General features: G+C 38.5%; 1 protein-coding gene across 1 annotated transcript in view; it reads right to left on the bottom strand.

The window, feature by feature from the left end:
• Positions 1 to 1,913: 1,913 nt before the first annotated feature.
• The window catches only part of UGCG (UDP-glucose ceramide glucosyltransferase), a 38,347-nt gene continuing 17,530 nt past the window's right edge, over positions 1,914 to 22,730 (bottom strand). Inside the window, exons 2-9 of the mRNA XM_046022464.1 lie at positions 20,925 to 21,066; positions 13,200 to 13,302; positions 12,347 to 12,448; positions 10,791 to 10,903; positions 7,345 to 7,523; positions 6,229 to 6,315; positions 5,000 to 5,189; positions 1,914 to 4,494 (exon numbers count right to left, since the gene is read on the bottom strand). Coding sequence (XP_045878420.1) covers positions 4,324 to 4,494; positions 5,000 to 5,189; positions 6,229 to 6,315; positions 7,345 to 7,523; positions 10,791 to 10,903; positions 12,347 to 12,448; positions 13,200 to 13,302; positions 20,925 to 21,066 — 1,087 coding nt within the window. The 3' untranslated portion in view covers positions 1,914 to 4,323. The remainder of the gene's footprint in view (positions 4,495 to 4,999; positions 5,190 to 6,228; positions 6,316 to 7,344; positions 7,524 to 10,790; positions 10,904 to 12,346; positions 12,449 to 13,199; positions 13,303 to 20,924; positions 21,067 to 22,730) is intronic.

Genomic DNA, 22,730 nt, shown 5'->3' on the forward strand with positions numbered 1-22,730 from the left:
GGATAAATCCCTTCAAACTTTCAAGGAACAGATCATCCCTGGCTAAATAATTTCTGGAGCACAGGGGTTGGGGGGGGGTGCCCAACTGACTTCGCAGTTAGCATAACCTCCCTCTAAAGCCTAGAAAATATTTCATTAAATACTAGCAAATAAAGCTCAGAAATGTATATAAAAAAACAAACAGTGGTATCCAAAGGCCAAGTAAGCTTTGTGTCAGAAATACATACAGACTGTGAAAATACTGTTACTTCAAAGCTAAAAATGGTTCTGTTCTAAGACAAGGAGGGAAACCACATTTGGGAAGGCTGATTTTTTTTTTTAAAGATTTTATTTATTTATTTGACAGACAGAGATCACAAGTAGGCAGAGAGACAGGCAGAGAGAGAGAGGGAAGCAGGCTCCCCGCTGAGCAGAGAGCCCGATGCGGGACTCGATCCCAGGACCCCGAGATCACGACCTGAGCCGAAGGCAGCAGCTTAACCCACCGAGCCACCCAGGTGCCCAAGGCTGATCTTTTTGATGGGGACACTGGTGTGGGCCATTTGGTTGCACAAACGTTGATCAGTTATTTCCACGCCCATCCCATCTTGCCTTGGGAAAGCATTATCCTAAATGCAAAGATTTTAGAACTGTTCTGTCTGGTAATGTAGATTGTTTATTAGGGTTAAAAGACATGGAATACTCAATAAGGAAGCATTAAGACCCTTGCTTAAGTAAGATTAAGAAATGGAAGAAATTCCAGTAGTTATAAATCATTAAAAAAATACTCAATTTTGCCAGTCATTAAAAAAAATCTGTATGTTGAGGGGCACCTGGGTGGTTCAGTGGGTTGAGTATCCAACTCTTGAACCCAGCTCAGGTCTTACCTCAGGGTTTTGAGTTCAAGCTCTGCATTGGGCTCTGTGCTGGGCATGGATCCCACTTAAAAAAAAAACAAAAACAAAAAAAACAAAACCCTCCTTGTTTAAACAATGAGGTACAGTAATTTCATCTGTCAATTTTGGAAAGATCTTGAATGGCCATTTTGGGTTTGAGCAAGGATACCGAATAACGAGCAAACAGTTCTGCACGCTCTCTCAAACCCTGAACAGGTGTCAGAAGACTGGAGGGAAATAATACATCTAACGGTGGTTTCAATATTTCCTTTCCTTATTTTTTTAAAAACTCAGATATAGTTAACAGACCATAAAATTTGCCTTTTAAAGTATACAAGTCGGGATTTTTTTGTATATTCACAAGGTTGTGCAACCATCACTGCTGTTTTATGACAAAACATTTTCATGGTTTCAAATTCCTTTTAGAGTCTTCCTCCTCTGGGATTTACTCTCAAGTTATAAGTACTCTTCCCTCACAGGCCCAGAGTGAAACAGGTCTGGAAACGCCTCCAGCTTTGGAAGAGCCTGGCCTGGAGAGTGTGTGGGATGACTTAGTCAATCTCCCATCTAGGTCTCCAGCCCCAGAGCCACCTCCTTCCCTTTCCTTGGTTGGGCCTTTCCCAGCCATTGGATTGGTAACATCTAAGAGGCCGAGTCAGGTTGTGAGCCAAGGTTGGGGGAGGGGGTGGGCAAAAAGGGCCCATGGGTCTCTTCTCCAGGTTGGGCCAGTGCTTCTCAGGTCTGCCTGCTCAGAACAAGGACAGCTCAGGCCTCACCCTAGAATAACAACCAGAATCTCTGTGGGCAGGGCCCAGGCATCTGGTTGGTTGGTTGGTTTGTTTTTTAAGTTCTCCAGGTGATTCTAATGTGCAATCAATGTAGAAAAGCCCCATGTTATGCCAAAGCATGCCTGTAGCACAGGTAAAGAGGAAGATTTCAAAATTATCACTTGACAGAATTCTCCCAGTAATTCTGATGTGAATGGTGGAACATGTTATAAAAATACAAAAAAAAAGGAAAGACAGCAAACAACAATAATTATTGTTAATGTTTTGATTGTATTCAAATTTTTATTTTGAACAAAAAACTTAATACAATGATTTTAAATAATAAAACGTATATTCTAGACACTTGTTGGTTTTTTTTTTAAACAGTTTATTAAATTTGGACTCCTACAGTTCTGTTGTGATGCTTTCTTCAACATTTATAGTATTTCTTACCATATTATCACCACTCTAAACTTGCTAAACAAAGAATCACTCTAAGTGAAGCCTGAAGCTTCACTTTATCACATAAAACACACATACAGAACAGTCATTTTTTGTATTTACAGAACACAAGAAGTCTGTCCAGCCATTTGGATTTGTTGTTACATTACCCATACTGAGATTAGCAAAAAGCTAAGTAATAAGCAAGATTTCACTTCAGCAGTGCAAAAGATGGCCTCAACCAAACTTCATTAAACAAACCAACAAATTACAAACATATTCAGCAAAATTCAACTTGTGTAATAGAGATAAAAAACAAAAAAACAACAACAAAAAAACAAAACACAAAGTGGGTCACAACTAGACTGGTTTTCACTGTGCAACTGTCCTCAGGGAACAATACTACCCATTTCACATAGAAAGGAGTATGCATCAAAGCCTTTGTTCATGAAGAAAATGCCCTCCAAACAAATTCGTCATAAGGCGCAAAAAAAGAGAAAAAAAAATTTTTTTTTTTTTTGAATGAAGCACTTTGGCCCAGAGAAAAGCTTATACATAATGTGTATACATAGTATATACACATTAATAGATACATTACAATGGGAACCATGTATGTTAGTCATTAGACAAATGAACTGGCTCAGTGTAGTGAAAATGTGTCCATTTTCTAGAAATACGTAATTATTGCTGATAGGCTACACATTATGCTCTGACACAGAAACTGTAGAAACTTAGAATTTAAAGTGGCTGTATTGCCAGCGTCAGCCCTGCAGCAGGCGTTCATGAGGACAACATGCCATCCAATCCTGAAGAAAAAGCAAAAATTCCACTACAGAAAAAAGAAAAAAAAAGGCTTATGCACTGTCCCTTACATTTTTGCCTATTTAAAAAAAAAACAAAAAACAAAAACGAGTCCAGTTCACCACAAGTTAAGCACAACCTGACAAGCAAGTTTAGCGGCAGGATGGGGAGAGGAGAGGAAAGACAGCATGCATTTACAACTAGCGCTGATCTAGTCTATTCCGTCATACAAACTGGAATACAAAAATCCAATTTAAATAAGACTAGACTAATGTAAGAGTTTAAAAAAAAAAAACACACACACAGTAGACTTAGTTTGATACTGATTAATTTTAAGAGTAAAACTCATCCCGTCCCCACTTAATACTCTACTGCAATTTATTTGATGGCTAGAATATTCACTTACTTAAAAAAGATATTAAATACCTGTATCATGAAATTACATTCTTTTTAACAATAAGACATACTGTGTAAGAAAATAGCTCATGTGTGAAATGTGTCTGAAATGCATTTTTCCTCACAACTATCAAAACATCCACTCACACTAAAACAAAACCACCCCAGCCCCCCCACCCCACCCCCCAGAAAAAAAAAAAAGTTCGGGAAAGATGGGGTGGGGCCGGGTGAAGAGCAGGGAAGGAAAGGTTTACCAGCACAGTGATTAACAATGGTTCAAGACAGAACCAACAAGAGTTGGTCAAAAGGATGCCTTCAATACATGGCTACAATTAAAAACCAAACTCAGCCACTTTTGGTTCATTGCAGTGAGACCAAAAAAATATCTCTCACAGATTCATATAAATACTAGACTCCAGCTCTTTTATTATTATTATTTTTAAAGTCTTCCCATTTGTTTTTGCAAGGCCTAGCTACCTTATTACAATTTATATTTGCTCTGCAACAACTACAAGAGGTAGGCATAGAGCATGAAAAAGTTTCTTAGTTAGTACCTCACTGTGGGCTGTTCACCGCACACCTTTCACTTTAGACGCGTAAAGGGATTACTTTCCAGTCTTTCCTAAACCCCAAAGCAAAGCTGCTACCATCCCGTAAATGTTCTACCAGAGTGTACTCACAAATAAGAAACTTTCTCTACTGAAGGATACTGTCATAGTGTTTGTTGCAGAGCATTCATATAGTCATATATATATATTTATTTATTTTTTAAAAAATAAACAAACGACAAAAACCAAACCCAGGTTCCTAGAACCAGTTTTCTTGATTCACTACTTCCACAAAATAAAGTGTACCATTTGGCCAAGACTACAGATGTGGTTTTTTTTTCTTCACAGATGCAATTGCCATGCAAAATAAATTAAAGAACAGATATCAAACATACATGTGATAAAACTACGGAAGGTAGATCTTTAAAAGCATTTATATAAACATAATTTATAATACTTCTCTTTTTTCCTTTATGTACAGTCACAAAGCTGTCGTTATACATCGAGAATTTCCTCCGCTGTGCCTCCACAGCGCAATCTGTAGCGACCAGTTCTCCAGCTTATGGTAGGGTCCCATAATGCCGACAAAAAAATGTATATTGTCATGGATTCACGGATGAACCAGGCTACTGCATAATCAAGTTTTGAGAAACACAGTGTGCCACCCTGGGGATTGGAAAAAAAGAAAACAAAAAGAACTGATTGACCAACTGTCGAACTAGACACAGTTAAAAAAATGAAATTCTTCTATTGTACTCTTAATACAGACACTATAGAAAAATCAAGCCTGCTTCTTTATATAATTTAACTGCCAAGCTATATCCATTAAAAAGTGTTAACGATGAGAAGAAAAAGCATTAAAATCATGGCTAGTCTGACATAGTTTAGTTTGAATACTCGTTTTTGGGGGGAGCCTTAATGAGAGTCATTTTATTAACATTATTTTGGGGGGAGTCTTAATAAAAGTCATAGTGTAACTACCAACAGAAAGTTGAAAATTATGTTAAGTTCTGCATCCGCATTCTACTAAGGAAAGTAATGTTTAAACCTGATTATTAACCTCTGGTGGGAAGCCAAAGTATGGCTCAGAAAGATTGCTTCAACCCTTTCTAAATGAAAATAGTTTTAGTTCTCCAAATGACTGCCAACCTTTTCATGCCTATCCACATACCTGGACACCCCTGAGTTGAATGTAGTCAAATATAAACCATGCCAGGCAATGACACATGAAAAATACCATAATATCCCATCTGAATACATGGTGGGCCGCCCATCCGATAATTAAACTGGCAACAAAGCATTCTGAAATTGGCTCACAAATTATTGTAGCAGGAAGCATGTTAATTCGCAATTTGGTCCACCTAAAAATTAAAAAAAAAAAAGGTTTTACTTAAACAACAGCCTGGTTACAAGACTAATCAATTTTCCCCCCAAATGATCAGCTCTTTATCCTGTTATGTAAAGGTCCTCCTCTTTAAAGAGTATTTAATGAATCTCTTTTCTATTTTTATTTAGTATTATCAAAGAAAAGAGCCTATAAATTTATTTGTATGGCCTACACTCTAACGAATAAAAAAGTCAAAATATAGGGGTGCCTGGGTGGCTCAGAGAGTTAAGCCTCTGCCTTCAGCTCAGGTCATGATCTCGGGGTCCTGGGATCAAGACCCGCATCCGGCTCTCTGCTGGGTGGGGAGCCTGCTTCCTCCCCACCCCCCGCCGCCCCCGTCTGCCTGCTTGTGATCTCTCTCTCTCTCTCTGTCAAATAAATAATAGAAAGTTAGAAAATAGAGATCAGAGGTGCCTGGGTGGCTCAGTGGGCTAAAGCCCCTGCCTTCTGCTCAGGTCATGATCCCAGGATCCTGGGATCGAGCCCCGCATCGGGCTCTCTGCTTAGCAGGGAGCCTGCTTCCTCCTCTCTCTCTCTCCCTCTCTCTGCCTGCCTCTCTGTCTAGTTGTGATCTCTATCTGTCAAATAAATAAATAAAATCTTAAAAAAAAAAGAGATCAGTACATTAAAGAATAAAATTCTCAACATCTCTTTAATTCTTTCTTTAAAATTCAATTTAGTTAACATGCACTGTATTACTGGTTTCAGAGGTAGAATTTAGTGATTCATCAGTTGCATATAATACCCGGTGCTCATTACATCATGTGCCCTCGTTAATGCCCGTCACCCAGCTACCCCCCCCAACCTCAACAGCTCTTTCCTGAATGCTTTCAGGGTGACACAGCAAAGAAAATATATTTAGACAATACATTTAATAAAGATGCTAAACTCTCTTTTCTAGAACTAAGCAAAATTTGACTTTTAGATATTTTAAATCCCGAGTTAGACCATGTAAAAATCACCCCCACCCTTTTTTTCTTTTAGCCAAAAAAGAAGAAAACCAGCTGATTTACCTGATCATTCTGGACTGAAACTGGGAAATTGAGTAAGAGCCAGAGTTTTGCATTGCAACCTGAGTGGACATCGCAAACCTCCAGCCTCTGAAAATTAAGACAATTATAAAACGTACTAAGACAATGAACACACGCAGGCATGACTGACTATGCATTTACTCATCACTATAAAGTGAAAGCAACTGCTGGTGTTCGGCAGGAGCCCAGTTCTCAGGATTAGCACCCTGCTTCGGGGGTACCATCCTTACGGATGTTTCAGCAATTACACGGGCCCGTGACAGTACCATCTACTGCTGGAAGAACTATCACCCCTCAGTCTAGTTTGAGAAACTGAAAACACAGACATTCTGGAAGTTCTAGGTGACGTGGGTTCTGTATTTCATAGCTTAGTCCCTGATCACTACTAAACAAAACCAAAATCAAAAACCACCAACTCAACTGTGGGCTGGGGTATGTGTGACACGTGGGCATCGACAAGGCTATTCGATAAGAAATGAAACAGAAAGCATTCTGCAGCTCATGGGAAACACTAAGGAACTATCAGCCACGTTGAATAGCATCACTTAAGGCTTAAATTTTAAAAGCACACCTCAATTTTTAAAATCTTATCTTTAGTAAATTATCACATAAGGCAATGAACCCCTTTAAAAGCAAACAAGTCTCTTGTAACAGAGAAATGTTGTTAAGTCATTCTGTGAATTGTTAGGTGGCTTCTTAGCAAAGCATCACATAATCTACCGAGAAATTCCAAAATATAAAATCATATTCTTCCAATTTTCACCTGCTGGTTTATGACCACACTAGTATTTTCAATTCTTCTAAAACACATAGAAATTCACATCTATAATAATGTAAATTTATAATCACAGAGAAGCTTCCTTCTAATGTCAAGTACAGTAAAAAATGTGAAAGAATCAGAAGACTTATTTTCCTCACTTATTTCTTTCATAACGTATCTATGAATAATAGGAATTACTTCCTAAAAATATTAACCTATTCTGTACTCATTAGCAAGAAATGAAACAGCCCCTTAACCCATAGGTTTAACAAATACAATAAACCAACATAAGTCAGGTACTAACAATACTATAGCCTGATGTAATTTAGTTTGCTTACCGGTCAGCTATGGCTTTGGCCATAAAGTAATCTTCAGCAATGTACTGGGCAAAAGCTATAAGCCCTCCTGCTTGATCTAACACATCCTTTCTCATTAAACAAGACATTCCCGTCACACATTTAAAGCCAGTTACATTGGCAGAGATATATGACCTTGGATGAGAAGTCCCAAAATATACCTGCCAAAACAAAAGCAAAAACATGTATGTGTAATTAGAATGTTATGTTAAAAGTATGGTAGTTATAAACTTTTTTTTTCCCTAACGAACTTCCTTTAATTATGACTGAGTATCTTATTATTCTTATATAAACTACCTAATAAATGTGATTACAAAATAATGTTTACATGTAGCAGACAATCAGTAATTTCTTACTTGATGGACTGTTCCTTTTTTTGGTTTGTTTATTTTAGAGAGCGCGAGCGAGAGAGAGAGCATGTGCGCAGGGGGCAGTGTCAGAGGGAAAGAGCTCTCAACGGACTTTGCACGGAGCAAGGAGCCCAATGTGAGGCTTGATCCCACGACCCCGAGATTATGACCTGAGCTGAAACCAAGAGTCAGATGCTCAACCGACTGTGCCACCCAGGTGCCCCTAGACTGACTATTCTGACTACCACCATTATGAAGAAAAATATACTACTTCTGGGGAAGAAAATTGTATTCTTTTCTCAAATAAACACTGTGTTCTGTAAAGCTGCAAGATTCTATCCAAATAAAACTTAAATGGGATATAAAGTAAGTCAGATAAAGTATCACTCATTGACATGTCAAATGTTAACAAATATCTTATACAGATGTTAGTGTAACTACACACAGACACACCTACACACACAGCTGTATGTGTGTGACTGTATGTCAGTGTACTCACACATACACCACCTATAGGTGTACCAACCCACAAGACAATCCTATTTTAACTCCTTTCATAGCTAGCTGCTTCCTGCCCGAGTCACTGAGCTTTTCCCCAATTTCCCCCGTGTTATTTTTCAACGAATTTTCCATGAACAGGGTGGAGACTAAAATTCTTTCTCCCATTTTACTCCCCCTTTCCCTAGATATGCTTTGAAGTAATGAGCTATGCAAGTTGCTAAACCAGTGGTAGGATAAAATGGTCAGCACCCTAATTATGAGACATAAAACCCTATTATTTACATCTGAGATCTGCTGCCTTTTCTAATTAGCTTGAAGGGAGAAGGGGGATTTTCTCAATGGCAGCAGCTATACACACAGTGGGCAACAAGGGAATTATCCGTGGTAATGAAGAAGATGATTCTTGCTACCTACCCTATGTCCAGACTACAATGAACCTTCGGTGTTTGTGGGATTGAACTGAACCAAATAAGTAAGACCAGAAGCCCACATCTTAATTCCTTAAGCAGTTACTATGTGGCGCTTTAAGAATGAGGTGGAAACAGGAACTATGTCAATGGCTCCCAGGATTTCTTTTCAGACTGGAATAATCCTCCTACTTCCATTCACTCTGAGTAAGGCAAAAGGGCCCTTTAAGGATTAAATTTAACCTAAGGGACTGACCGTGATCTGGGAGAGGATTACCACTGCCATACACATCAACTTGGGTATTTCTAAAACAAAAATACAATGTGGCATATAAGAATAGAAAGTATTTTATTTTAAAGTACCTACTCAGAGTTTCTCTCACTAAACAAAAATTCTGGTATTTAAAGATGTAACAATTTCTTACAATAGGACAAATATATTCATGGGCAATAGTAAGAGCTCCTGGCTCCAATTGCCAGAGGTTAAATTCCACTCACAATGTACTTTTACCCCGTCAGATCGGTGGTCATCACAAGACTCCAGTACAAAATAATGTAAGTGCAGATATGCTTAAAAGCAAATTGATATGTTTAAAGACTACAACTGTATATCCTCCCCTGACGACATTAAGGCAAGCTTTTCTTCCTAAATGTGTAACAACCCAGGAATGGTTAAATCAGGCACAGAACATACGTATGATAGACTGTGATAGAGTAAATAAAAATCACTTTTATAAGAAGTTACTAACGATATGGAGAAAAGCTAATGAAGGAACAAAAGTCATATACTCATTGTTTTTAGAGTACTATCTCAAACTGTTCTTAAAAATGCACATAGGGGAAAAAAACAGAAACTTCCTCTAATTGGTAGGGTTATGGGTTGTTTTTTTATTTTTTGCTTCTTTTATTTGTCCACAATCTATAGTTTCTATTTGTTATAGGGTGAAGAGGGGGAAAAAAAGGAAAATGCAAAATAACTTTCTCATGTAACTTCTAGAAATCTGATTTAAAAGAAAATCAAATAAGGGTGTCTGGGTAGTTCAGTCGGTTAAGCACCTGTCTTTGGTTCAGATCATGACCTCAGGGTCCTGGGATCCAGGGCCACCCCCATGTCAGGCTTTCTACCTCAGTGGGGAGTCTGCTTCTCCCTCTTTCTCTCCTTCTGTGACACCACCTCCCGCCCCCCACCAAGTTCCAGCATGCTCTCTCTTCTCTCAAATTAAAAAAAAAAAAAAAAAAAAAAAGTAGGACATCAAATGGATTTTATAATGATTTGTACAAATAATTTTCCCTTTTTTGTATATTTAAAATACTCTGGGGACGCCTTGGGTGGCTCAGTCGTTAAGCATCTGCCTTCAGCTCAGGTCATGATCCCAGGGTCCTGGGATCGAGTCCCACATCCAGTTCCCTGCTCAGCGGAGAGACTGTTTCTCCCTATGCCTGCTGTTTCGCTGCTTGTGCTCGCTCTCTCTCTCTGACAACTCAATAAATAAAATCTTTAAAAACTAAAATATTCTGTGATATTTAAAAAAAGATTCTTTTTATATTGGATCTCTGAAAGAACCACATGCCATGTGCTTTTATGTAAGTCAGTAGTCTAGAACCTGACTCTAGAACTGAGAGGGAGAGCCGTAAGAAGAAAGAATATACTGTGTTCAGCTGGTGATGAGACCACAGGGATGTTTCCTGTGCACATCCACTCAATGCCAGAGGGCAGTAACTTCAGCTGTGATTCCAGGCACCCAAAGAAGTCTTCACTAATAAAACAACTGCTCTGGGGGTGCCTGGGTAGCTCAGTGGGCTAAAGCCTCTGCATTCGGCTCAGGTCATGATCCCAGGGTCCTGGGATCAAGCCCCACATAGGGCTCTCTGCTCAGCAGGGAGCCTGCTTCCTCCTCTTTCCTTCTCTGCCTATTTGCGATCTCTGTCAAATAAATAAATAAAATCTTTTTTTTTTTTTTAAATAAATAAAATCTTTAAAAAAAAGAAAACAAAGAAGGAAAACTACTCTCATCTTGAGGATGCCAGCCAGTACTTAGCAGGTTAAAATAGACCTAATTACAGTTATCTTCGGGAAGCTCATCCCAACTCTCACACTTAAACTAGTCTCAGGTTTCTGGCAGATGAGGGATGTGATAGTAAGAATATGACACATGACCACGATACTTACCTGTTCTAATGTGGCGGCAAAGCCCTGTCTGTCTGCCACATAAGGCAGACCATGAACCAGGCCTACTTTCTCTGTCATTTGGTTAACCATGTCAGTGAGTGTGTCTGGAATTACTACAAGACAAAAAGGTGACAAGGGAGAGAGAAAAAAAATTCCTTTTAATAAAGCGTCCACTAACATGAAATGTATTTTGTGAGCCATTACTAAAGTCTTTTTTTATATTTGGATATAATAGAACTATTCTCCATCACTTTTTTAATTAGAATACAAAATCTCAAAAAAGGCATTAATACAGGATAAGCTAATTTACATGATACATTTTCAGTCTAATATATATCTAACATGTATCAGAAATAGGCTATACCCTGAAAACATTACTCCCCCTATTTAAGAACCTCCAAACCGGACTAGAGATAATGTGTCCTAACAGAAAACGTACAGGAGCAAAGGTCAAAGGACCTCGTCCTTATGCTGGTTCCTGCATTCTCTAACCGCAGGAAATGAGCCTCCACTTTTCCTAGAGGGTATGAGATGTCCTATCTCGCAAACTGCTAGTGGGAACTGAACGTGATGATACTCCACAGAGATGCGTACATGTTATGAAAACATAATATATGATAATTTAGGATAGCAAACACAAAGAATGAACATCATCTCTGGCCACAGACTGAGCGATCTGTAATGGTCCTGATGAATCAGGGAGGACACACTTCCATTAATTTTCAAATCTGCTTTTTAAAACTAATAAAAAAAAATTAAATCATGGTCCCCTCTTCAAATAGCAAACACCTCCTATCTTTTTACATGATTTTACTTCCCTCAAGTCTTCACGAACGAAATCTACTCTATGAAACTTTATCTGGACCTTCAATACACATCTTCTAGAGCCTTGGTTCTCCACGGCTGCCCTGCAGCGGACAGCTAGCCATGCTTAGAGACGGTGTTTGGTGCTCCCGGCATTCAGTGTGTAGAGGCCAGGGCTGCTGACTCACCATCCCACACGGCATCCTCCACAGCGGAATTACCCAGCCCCAAATGCCGAGGTTGAGAAACTGGTGGTGATTAGAATATAAATGTTTAAAAATGCAAAGATGCAAATTATAATATCAGTATGTAAACGCCTTCCTACTAAAATAAGCCATGTACGTATTCTGGTAATATTAATATATTCACCTATTAATTTTTATCCCTTTGTGTGAGAGAGTGTATTATTGGTGCCAAACAGATTAAAGTAGAAGATAAGGGTAGCATGAACAAGGGAAAATTTAAAACTACGAAAAATCTTGTAAAAGGGACTGTAAAATGGACCATAACTTTTTTTTTAATAGCTGGAATTTTCTCTTCAAAGCAAAGATATTTTTATACATCTAACAGTCTAGGTTAGCATTAAAAAGTTCCTAATCTTAGTAAGTGTAACTTGACATTTTACCATAAATTAGATGAAATAAATTACTTCATGAGGCAAACAAAAAGGACTGATAAATATATTTTCAGATTGCTTTTGGCATTTTATCATCAAAGGAATAGTTTTATGAAATAAGTAAAAAGAAGCTCACCTCTTATTCCACTATCACAAATCCATATCAGATCATACTTTGCAACTTCATATCCTGGCATTAAATTATTAATTTTAGGATTAATGCCAACTTTTTTGCCACCTAGAAATGTAAAGTGCAACAGTGAAAGATTCATGAAACACCAAGAATATTTTCTAGAATACAAATACAGGGTAGAGAGAAGCGAAAAGTACTTTCATACGTAATAATTTAAACAAACATACTTTTACCATTATGTGGTACGTTCCTTATTATTCACAATATGTTTAGAAAGAAATTGTTCATTCTCAAAGGGAATTAATTTCTTTGAAAATGTATTAGGTTCAGTTTTTTAATTCTTAAATTAATGCATCAGTAGTATGAATCAATGTTTAATAGCAAATATCTCTCTACAAGTCTTTAGAATAAACCTATAGGCTTTTGAAAAAATCCTTTATACTATACATATATATATATATTCTTTTTGTCATATCATGAAAGCAAATTCTATCACTCATTCCCAATTACAGTGAATAAGATATAGAAAAGCCCACAGGTTGAAAATACTAAAGAAACAACAACAACAAGAAAAACCAGACTCTCACGTCTGACTGAGAAAAACATAACAGGGTAATGGCGGGGAGTGGGGTGGTGAGGGAGTAGGGTTTTTATTGTTGTTTTGTTAATTCCAGATATGAAAACAACCCTGTGTTTTTAGAACTTAAGTTTTCTCAAAAGGATATAACACACCCTATTGCTACTCCAACATGCGTAAAGCAAACATGCTAGTATCTTCACTCTAGTTTAATGCAAAGGTTACTGATACTTAATACTATTAAAGCAAAAGGTTGTTGCAGAATTAATTTTTACCTACCAATAAACAGTCTAGCATCAACATTTGGATATTTTCCAAGAAGCTTCTTACATACATCAATGGCTGGGTCATCATGATCTTGTACACAAAGGAGGACTTCATACTAGTCAAAGAACACATTTTATGTAAATTAATCTCTTCCAAAAAGAAGCACATTATTAGTATTTACTGGCTGATAAAAAGGCATGAGGAAAACAAGCAATGGTACACACAGAGTTGAGAAGTTAAGAGAGTACTCATAATGGATGCAAACACTTAAGATGTCAAGTGCTGCTTTAACAGAGAGCAGCTTCTCCCTGAACAGGGGCCTATTTGCAGGCAGAAGAGATAAGGAAAAGCCCTGCAGTCCTGACAGCTGAAGTCTTGCCATTCCCAGATAGGCAGGACCTCGTAATTAAATTGCATCTCAAGCTTCTCCGTGGCCCATCACTGCAGCTTTACCAAATACTCACAGGGTGCCTAGGAGTGTAAAAGCAACATGGAAAGCAAACAAAATAAACACCCACTCTGTTCTCTGGAAGCTTGGTATCTGAATTTCTTATTTCGTGAAGGTGCTATAAATTACATATCAACTCCCATTATGATTTAAAGGGTTTCCCCAAACTCTTCACATGAAAAGGACAAAGGGAGATTCGATTTTTGCTGTATACTAAGTTCTGAAATAAAGTGGAGTTTGATTGAAAATCTATCATCCTGGGGCGCTTGGGTGGATCAGTGGGTTAAAGCCTGTGCCATGACCCCAGAGTCCTGGGATTGAGCCCCGCATCAGGCTCTCTACTCAGTGGGGAGCCTGCTTCCCCCCTCTGTCTCTGCCTGCCTCTCTGCCTACTTGTGATCAGTCTGTCAAATACATAAATAAAATCCTTAAAAAAAAAAAAAGAAAGAAAAGAAAGTCTATCACCCTGAAAAGCATGGTTAGCCTTCTAACAATGGAAATACCCAGGGTTTTATTCTGCTCACTAGGTTAGGGAGTCATTTCTTTGCACTTGACTGGCTATGTCTGTTACCCTGGGATATTTATTTAAAGTAGAGAATACTGGGCCCCATTCTAACTTTTGAATTAGAACTTGGGGATGATTCTGACATGTAGCCATGTTTATCAAATCTTGAGCATTTAACCTTTAAGCTACCATTTAGTAAACTACTAAGTTTTAAAAAAGTATTTGCTTGGGGCACCTGGGTGGCTCAGTGGGTTAAAGCCTCTGCCTTCGGCTCAGGTCATAATCCCAGGGACCTGGGATGGAGCACCTCATTGGGCTCTCTGCTCAGCGGGGAGCCTGCTTCCCCCTCTCTCTCTGCCTACCTCTCTGCCTACTTGTGATCTGTCAAATAAATAAATAAAATCTTTTAAAAAAATAAAAATAAATTTTAAAATAAGTATTTGCTTTCACATACAAAGATGCTACTATAATATTTTATGGGTAAGTATTCTAAGCAGTATTTTTTTTTTTGCAGGAGTGCTGCTAAATTCATGCTGACTCTGTGACAAATTTCCTACCAATCCTCTTTGTAATATGGGGTGGGCGTTTTTAAGCAGAGGAGGGAGGTTAATTATGCCCACGAAAAAAAAATCTATGTGCCCTAAAAAATAAAAAGAGCTAAGGACATAACTTTTTAAGTATCTAACATACAGGGACTAACTCGGGTAAATGGGAAACCCAGCAAAAACTGGCAATATAGAAATTAGTGACTGAGTATGAAAAGGGCCAGGACTAAAGTCAAAGAAGGTAACACGATTTTTTAAGTCAAAGAAAGAAAATGTTTTCTCAATAATTAAGTAGAGGGGAAAACAATGTATACTTCCCTCATACTTTCTACCTACTATTATTATACATTCTATCAACTATCTACCTTTGATGATGACGGACCAAAACTGCCACTCAGGAGGTACTGAAAATGAATTTTACAACTACCCAGTCTCCAGGGACCAGATAAAAATCTGAGGATGGGAAGGACACCACCACACCCTTGAACTTCCCAAAGAGTTGACTCTTAAGTCCTATAAAGCATCAGTCATCCTCCCAACCTGACTCTCAAAACAATGTCTGGCTGAACCAGCCAAAAGGCATTGACCTTAACAATGAAGATCAGAAAGATTAAGTGACCTTCCAAAGGGTAAACGTAACTATTGGCTTTCGTACTAGAGCAAGCTGTTCAGCAAGACTCGTGGTAACGAATTCCTCGTTTTTCCAAACACCGCATGGTTTCTTTAATACTTTTATAACTTATGATGTTTTGCAGGTATGAGCAAATGCAGTGAAAGGAAATGTTCGTAAGTGATATAATTCCATAAAATATAATAAAGAAGTTAGTCTTAGCTTTTTTTTTTTCCCCAGCGAAAGAAAACTTTGAAGAATATAGTTCTAAAAATGATTTCAAAGGAGGCAGAGTTGACCTTTCTTCAAATGCAAGATTTGAAGTTTTTATTTTAGGGGCACCTGGGTGGCTCAGTCAGTTAGGTGTCAGGTCAGGTCATGACCTCAGGGTCCTGAGAGCTGGAGTTCTACATGGGGCTCCGCGCTCAGCGGGGAGCCCACTGGAAATTCTCTCTCTCTCCCTCTGCCCTACACCCCCAACTGCACTCTCTAAAACGAGTATCTTTTAAAAAATGAAGTTTTTATTTTTACGGATTATACCTCTGAAAATGAAAATCAAAAACCTCCTGATTAGCCAGAGTGCAAATAAAACTCAATTCACATTATCTAAGAAATGTTCAGACTCTTACTAAACATGTAACTTTTGCTCGTTTCTGATACTGAAAATCATACCAAATAAGAGGTAAGCATTTCAAATATTTTCTAAAGTATTAGATTTTAACCTGGAGTTCATTTTTCAGCTATGATAATCACCTGTGCCTTCAGTCTGATCGAACATTTATTTGCTAGGAATCTCTGTACTGAATAGTTAAGTCACTCCAACTACCCTGCAACTGGCAAGACAGAACGAATCAAATAGGTTAAAGGTTTTCTTAAAGAATACAAAAAGTTTTTTTCTGAAATTATTTTTAAGACTGTCTCTTTAATTTAGACAGAGAGAAGGGTGCATGAGATGGGGGTGGGGGAGAGGAACATAGGAAGAGGGACAAGTAGACTCTGCACGAAGAGCCTGACGTGGGCTCGATATCATGACCTGAGTTGAAATCAAGAGGCAGAGGCTTAGCTGACTGAGCCACCCAGGCGGCCCTGGATATTTTTGTATTATCTAAAGGATCGGGCAGAAGTATATATGTTCAAAAACGTAGTGTTTATTAAAAATATTATACTTTAGGGGCGCCTGGGTGGCTCAGTGGGTTAAGCCTCTGTCTTCGGCTCAGGTCATGATCTCAGGGTTCTGGGATTGAGCTCCACATTGGGCTCTCTGCTCAGTGGAAAGCCTGCTTCCCCCTCTGTCTCTGCCTGCCTCTCTACCTACTTGTGATCGCTCTCTGCCAAAATAAATAAATAAAAAATCTTAAAAATATTACACTTTAAAAATATCTCCAGAAAACACTTACTTTATGGATTTGAAAGGGCTGTAAGATATAGTGAATTCCATTATAAATCAGTATAGTATGAATACATAAAGCCTAGAAATAAACCCCAGAGTAGTTTAAATGAAAAGGTTAGTGTCCGATAACCCTTTACTAAGGTTACTATACATATAGCTAAAGTGGCTAATTTTCTGTTTTGCTTTTCAAACAGTGCAACGACTAAAAGGCTGAGGACAAGAGAGGTGTAGGAAATCCACAAACAGGGATTCAGCCCTTTGATATCTAAGAACTGAGTATCTGGAACAGCAATAATCATGAAAGCTACTTTTTAGCTTTTATGAATAAATTCGTATGCATGAATAAATTACGATGCATATATAGTATTAGTTTAGGTATATAAATAACATTAGAAAAACCCCACTGATTCAGCCCTGTAGACATTAGTAATATAAACTGTGTACTATAGCAAACAAGATAATACATCCTTTTAAAATAGAAAACTGTTTTAATGACATTAATCAATTATATTGCATATCAAGTAGGAATATCTTGTTCTATCTATTGTTCTATAAATAACTAAACATCTTTTTTTTTTTAAGATCTTATTTATTTATTTGACAGACAGAGATCACAAGTAGGCAGAGAGGCAGGCAGAGAGAGAGGGGGAAGCAGGCTCCCCGCTGAGCAGAGAGCCCGATGCGGGGCTCGATCACAGGACCTTGAGACCATGGCTTGAGCCGAAGGCAGAGGCTTTAACCCACTGACTCACCCAGGCACCCCACTACACATCATTTTTACAGAAAAATTTTACGATGATATTTGGATGACAACAGAATATGAATTTTCTATGACATAACATATTTAGACCCCAAATGCCTAGAACATTCTCTGGCATGGAGAGATTAATACACTTATTAAGTTAATGCATTCGTCCTTAGGATAACTTCTGAGTGAAAGACAGATGCCAGGAAGGAGATGCTTTGTAAGAACACAGCTCTGAATTCAAAGTCTAGACAAGTAACGTTATATACTTCTTTATTTTCAAAAAATTGTCTATACAGTTTTCCAAATTTACTTGGCAAATTCCTATCTTGCAGATTTACTAGTTTCACCACAAATGTTGTGCTTGGTCTTTTGAAAATGGATTTGCTTTTCTGTCTTCTCTAATTCTTTGTTTAGAAGACCATTCAGTAAGAAACAATTCCTGTTAGGGATAACTACACCACCGGCAACAAAGAGTCCAAACATGGCACCAGACTTGTAACATTTTAAACCAATTCTGTATTTGCAAAAAAAGGAGGGAAAAACCCACCACTATTACCACAGCCTCACTTTTGTAATAACTCTGATCATTTAATTTTTTTTTTTTTTATATTTTATTTATTTGACAGAGAGAAATCACAAGTAGGCAGAGAGGCAGGCAGAGAGAGAGGAGGAAGCAGGCTCCCTGCGGAGCAGAGAGCCCGATGTGGGGCTCGATCCCAGGACCCTGGGATCATGACTGAGCCGAAGGCAGAGGCTTTAACCCACTGAGCCACCCAGGCGCCCCTGATCATTTAATTTAAAGACTCTTCATATGGTCAGAATTTACAAACGTAAAGCTGACTGCTGCTGCTTCCCTCTGTGGCTAAATCTCCCCCATAAATGCAGTCTATGCTGAGCCAAGCTAAGTGCTCAGTTTTGCAGAAAATGAATTATATGACTTTTTCATTCTTTTTTTTTACACCCCAAGGAATAAATATCAATAAAAGTGGATTGGGGCTCCTGAGTGACAGATGATTAAGTGTCCCAACTCTTGGTTTTGGCTCAGGTCATGATCTCAGGGTCCTGGGATGGGGCCCCAAGTCAGGCTTCACACTGAGTGCAGAGTCTCCTTAAGGTCCCTGCCCCTACCCCAACTGATGCATTCTCTCTCTCAAATAAATAAAATCTTAAAACAAAACAACCCAAAATAGTGGACTGACAAGATATGTCAAGTACAGAAATCTTTCAGGGCAATTAGTACAGTAACGATTCTCACCCAAATTTAAGCCCAGAAATTCAGGGCAAGTACCAGTAGTAAATCTTCCTGCACGTGCCCCAAATTAAATAGAAGTTATGAACTTCAACATGTTCTTTTTCTAGAGTGGTCTATAATGTTCTGAATCAAATTAGCAGGAAAATCGTATGTCCGGACTGAAACCAGACATACTTCTGGAAAACAATGTTCACCCTGGACAAAAAGCCAACAGTAAAGTGTGCTGGGCCTGGCAGTCACACAAAGATTCATTTCAGGACTACATGCCTCCTGGGTGACACAGCCCCTTGCCTGTTCACACTCAGATTTGTGGGATTTCAGAGGTTTAACTTCAGTTTCCTGTGGAACATTTGCCACTGGGCTTGGTCTTTTCAAAAAGCCAATAAAAATGCCACGAGGTCCAAGTTTTCCTTTAGATTACAGGTCCTTAGCACTTTCCCTCCGCTGTCTTTGTTTTCTATTTACAGAGCTAACAAACAGTACTTTTATAATAAGTAAAGTTCTGAGAAAAAGAATAAAAACGATCTCTTATATCGTGGTGGTTCTTCATTTTATAGTATGTATCAAAATCATTTTCTCCGCGATCAATTTAAATACCTCAATGACAAAAATGGAAAAAGAAGCAAAAACTAGAGCTCTTTTTTTTTTTTTTTAAGATTTTATTTATTTGCTACAGAGAGAGAAAGAGAGAGAGATCACAAGTAGGCAGAGAGACAGGGGGAAGCAGGCTCCCTGCTGAGCAGAGAGCCCGATGCGGGGCTCGATCCCAGGACCCTCAGATCATGACCTGAGCCGAAGGCAGAGGCTTAAACCACTGAGCCACCCAGGTGCCCCGAGCTCTTGAGATAATATCAAATTGTAATTAAAAAAAAAATCATTCAGAAGAAGAAATCAATTACTGACTTATCCCAAATGTTCAGGATTAATGGATACTATATTCCTGGGTTATTCTTAGACACTCTTTCACAGCCCACACTAACTTTCATGACCAATTCAATTCCATGACTATCAACTCCCAAGGACCCAAAATAAAAGGTCCATAACCAAATTCTGAGAGTGGGTGAATGGGGGGGGAAGGGTGGGATGATGATTAAACAATTGAAATGTGACATTAAATTTCACAAGGATAAATATATGATTCTAGCTTATAATCAATAAAATATTTAATAATGAGATTTAATAATAATGAATATGTTTCAGTAGAAAAATTCTCTTTGCATTTACTTACATAAGGTTTGAAAACCTTCCATTTTTCTTATTGCAAAATTTATTTTACAATTAATTTATTTGTATCATACTTTCCAAATTACAAAAGGACACTTTCTCCACTTTTAGTTTGAAAAAATCAAGTATGAATCTTATTTTTAAAAAATTACATATTCAATTTATTGGATAGGTACTGCATGCATGAATCAGAGCTCTAAAATTATTAACTACACATACACACACACACAAACAAGAAGAAATAACTCTTTTGCTTCAAATCAGCTTCAAATACCTAGACTTCCAAACTTTAAAAGCACTAATATAAAAAACAACACTAAAAAAATAGCCAAATTATACTCATGTCTACATACTTAATAAGAGATGTATTAAGGCTACATCACATCTGTGTCTTCTCTATTCTTTTTCATTGATGCTACCGAGAAAAGTACAAGCTAAAAGGAAAGAAACAAGAGTGTGAAAACCTGTCATCATGAGAAGTGTGGTGTGTGTATTATTTTCCTTCTCACAATTTCGAATGTCCTAAAGAAACAGGAGGGGAAGAGCCTCCAAATGGCAAAAACTATGGACAAACTGAGACACTGAGGGTCAAAACAGACACAAGCAAATAGGGACCTAGGAGGAAAATTCACATGGGCCGAAAAATCAAGCAGCTACCTGCTTGAAATGTAAAGACACATTCAAAGCAGTATTTCAAGCAATTTAAAATGCTGCAATAAAGCTAGATACATAATCTCTTGATTTAGTAAGTTGTCCTAAGAAACTACAGGTTGAATATTAAAGGGAAGAGATAAAAAGAGGGGACGCCTGGGTGGCTCAGTGGGTTAAGCCTCTGCCTTTGGCTCAGGTCATGATCTCAGGGTCCTGGGATTGAGCCCCGCATCGGGCTCTCTGCTCAGCAGGGAGCCTGCTTCCCTTCCTCTCTCTCTGCCTGCCTCTCTGCCTACTTGTGATCTCTGTCCCCGCCTCAAAAAAAAGAGGTCTCACCCATACCTAATGATAAGGTTGTACTTACTTTGGGGTAATCCAATTCGAAGAAGGTCTCCAAGTTGTTGATTAGGTTAGGATCTACTCCTTTCAGTGGCTTTAGAAGAGACACGCCCGGGAGCTTGCTATATGGCTGTTTGTCTGTTGCCTTCTTGTTGAGGTGTAATCGGCTAAAAAGCAAAGGATATATATATACATCATTTCTGGAGAACACATTAGTGCTACATCAGCATAATGTGTTAAGCTATCAAGAAATTACTAAATTCTCAGTTTTAAAAAGCTATCTGAAAATGAAGGAAAGTAACCAGATAAATGTCTACGAAACATTATCTAGTTAGGAAAACCAGAACTAAGCAGAATGAATGTTCTGATGAAGCCTGGAGCTTAAGACTGTGGTTTATGCTTCGAGAACTATGCCCAGCAGAGAGTACGCAGCCAATAAATAAATACACGGTGAAGAAATGAATTATAGTGTTAGCCCACATATTAACTGCCCTTCCTCCCAGCCTGCCATCTATGTGGACCAAGAACTCTAACAACGGGGGGGAAGGGGAATCCCTATCTTCCCCAGAAAGAGGGAGAAATGTAACCAGAAAAATCTGAGAAATCTTTGTAAGAAGCAGTCCACACAACACACGACTAAAAGAAGTACAACGCTGCCAGCATGGCAAGCAAGCAAATGGGATAACTAGCAGACCTCCTGATATTCACAAGATCAGAACAGCAGGAGTGGAACAGAGTGAATTTCAAAGTTAAGGGAAAAAAATCTCTATGATGAGCAAAATGTCTATTTTTTTTTAAAGATTTTATTTATTTATTTGACAGAGAGAGAGATCACAAGTAGGCAGAGAGGCAGGCAGAGAGAGAGGAGGAAGCAGGCTCCCTGAAGAGCAGAGAGTCCGATGCGGGGCTCAATCCCAGGACCCTGAGATCATGACCTGAGCCGAAGGCAGCGGCTTAATCCACTGAGCCACCCAGGTGCCCGAGCAAAATGTCTATTAATGATATTGGAAGATACACCGGTGCCACCAAAACACAAGTCAGTTGGCCAACGTTCTCCGAGCTGGTCCATCCCAAGGGTACGATAGCACAGGGCTCCTAAAGAGGGAAGCCATGCCTTTTAATGAGAATGTGCCCTGGTTAATGTTCATGGCATGCAAACAAAGAGAACAGATGCCTTTCAGCAGAGTGGTGATGTTTCTAAAGGAAGTCACTGAAGTCTTTCCTCCTTCTTATAAGCAAGTCTCCAAGCACTCAACAGTAATTAGAGGTTAGAACAATCACGGGACCATGCGCAAGATATTTTAAGACACACGTTCTTCCACATTTTAACATCTCTGAAATCGAAGGCATCTTAACAATTGGTGGCAGCCAGATGGCAGTCCTAAATTAGTAGCATGAAAACCAACCAACGAAACCTTCTAGAAGATCAAGAAAATGCCAGCATCAATGCATCTCTGATTTGATGAAATACACTATTAATCCATGAATGACTTCTAAAAGTACACCACTAATGTCAGGCAGAGCAGTGAGCCATGTGCTCATGCTCAACTAATTGAAGGGCAGGGATGTGCCACAGAGAACATCTGATGTTTCAGATAAGGCCACAAGACATTTCACAGAAAGAAAACAGGTTACCTACAATGGAAAACATTTAAAGCAGTAAGAGCTTTTTTTTAAAGAACAAGATGGCATCAATATCAGATCTACAGCCCCCAAATGTTGGGAAATAATGGGGCACCATTTCCAGGAGTGCTGCACAGTATAGTTAGTGCACAAGTTGCTTTTTTACTGGTCTGCCATGAGAAGAAATGGAAAGAAAGCGTTTAGAAAC

This window comes from Meles meles, chromosome 11 (genome assembly GCF_922984935.1).
Source record: "Meles meles chromosome 11, mMelMel3.1 paternal haplotype, whole genome shotgun sequence".
Classification (NCBI taxonomy): domain Eukaryota; kingdom Metazoa; phylum Chordata; class Mammalia; order Carnivora; family Mustelidae; genus Meles; species Meles meles.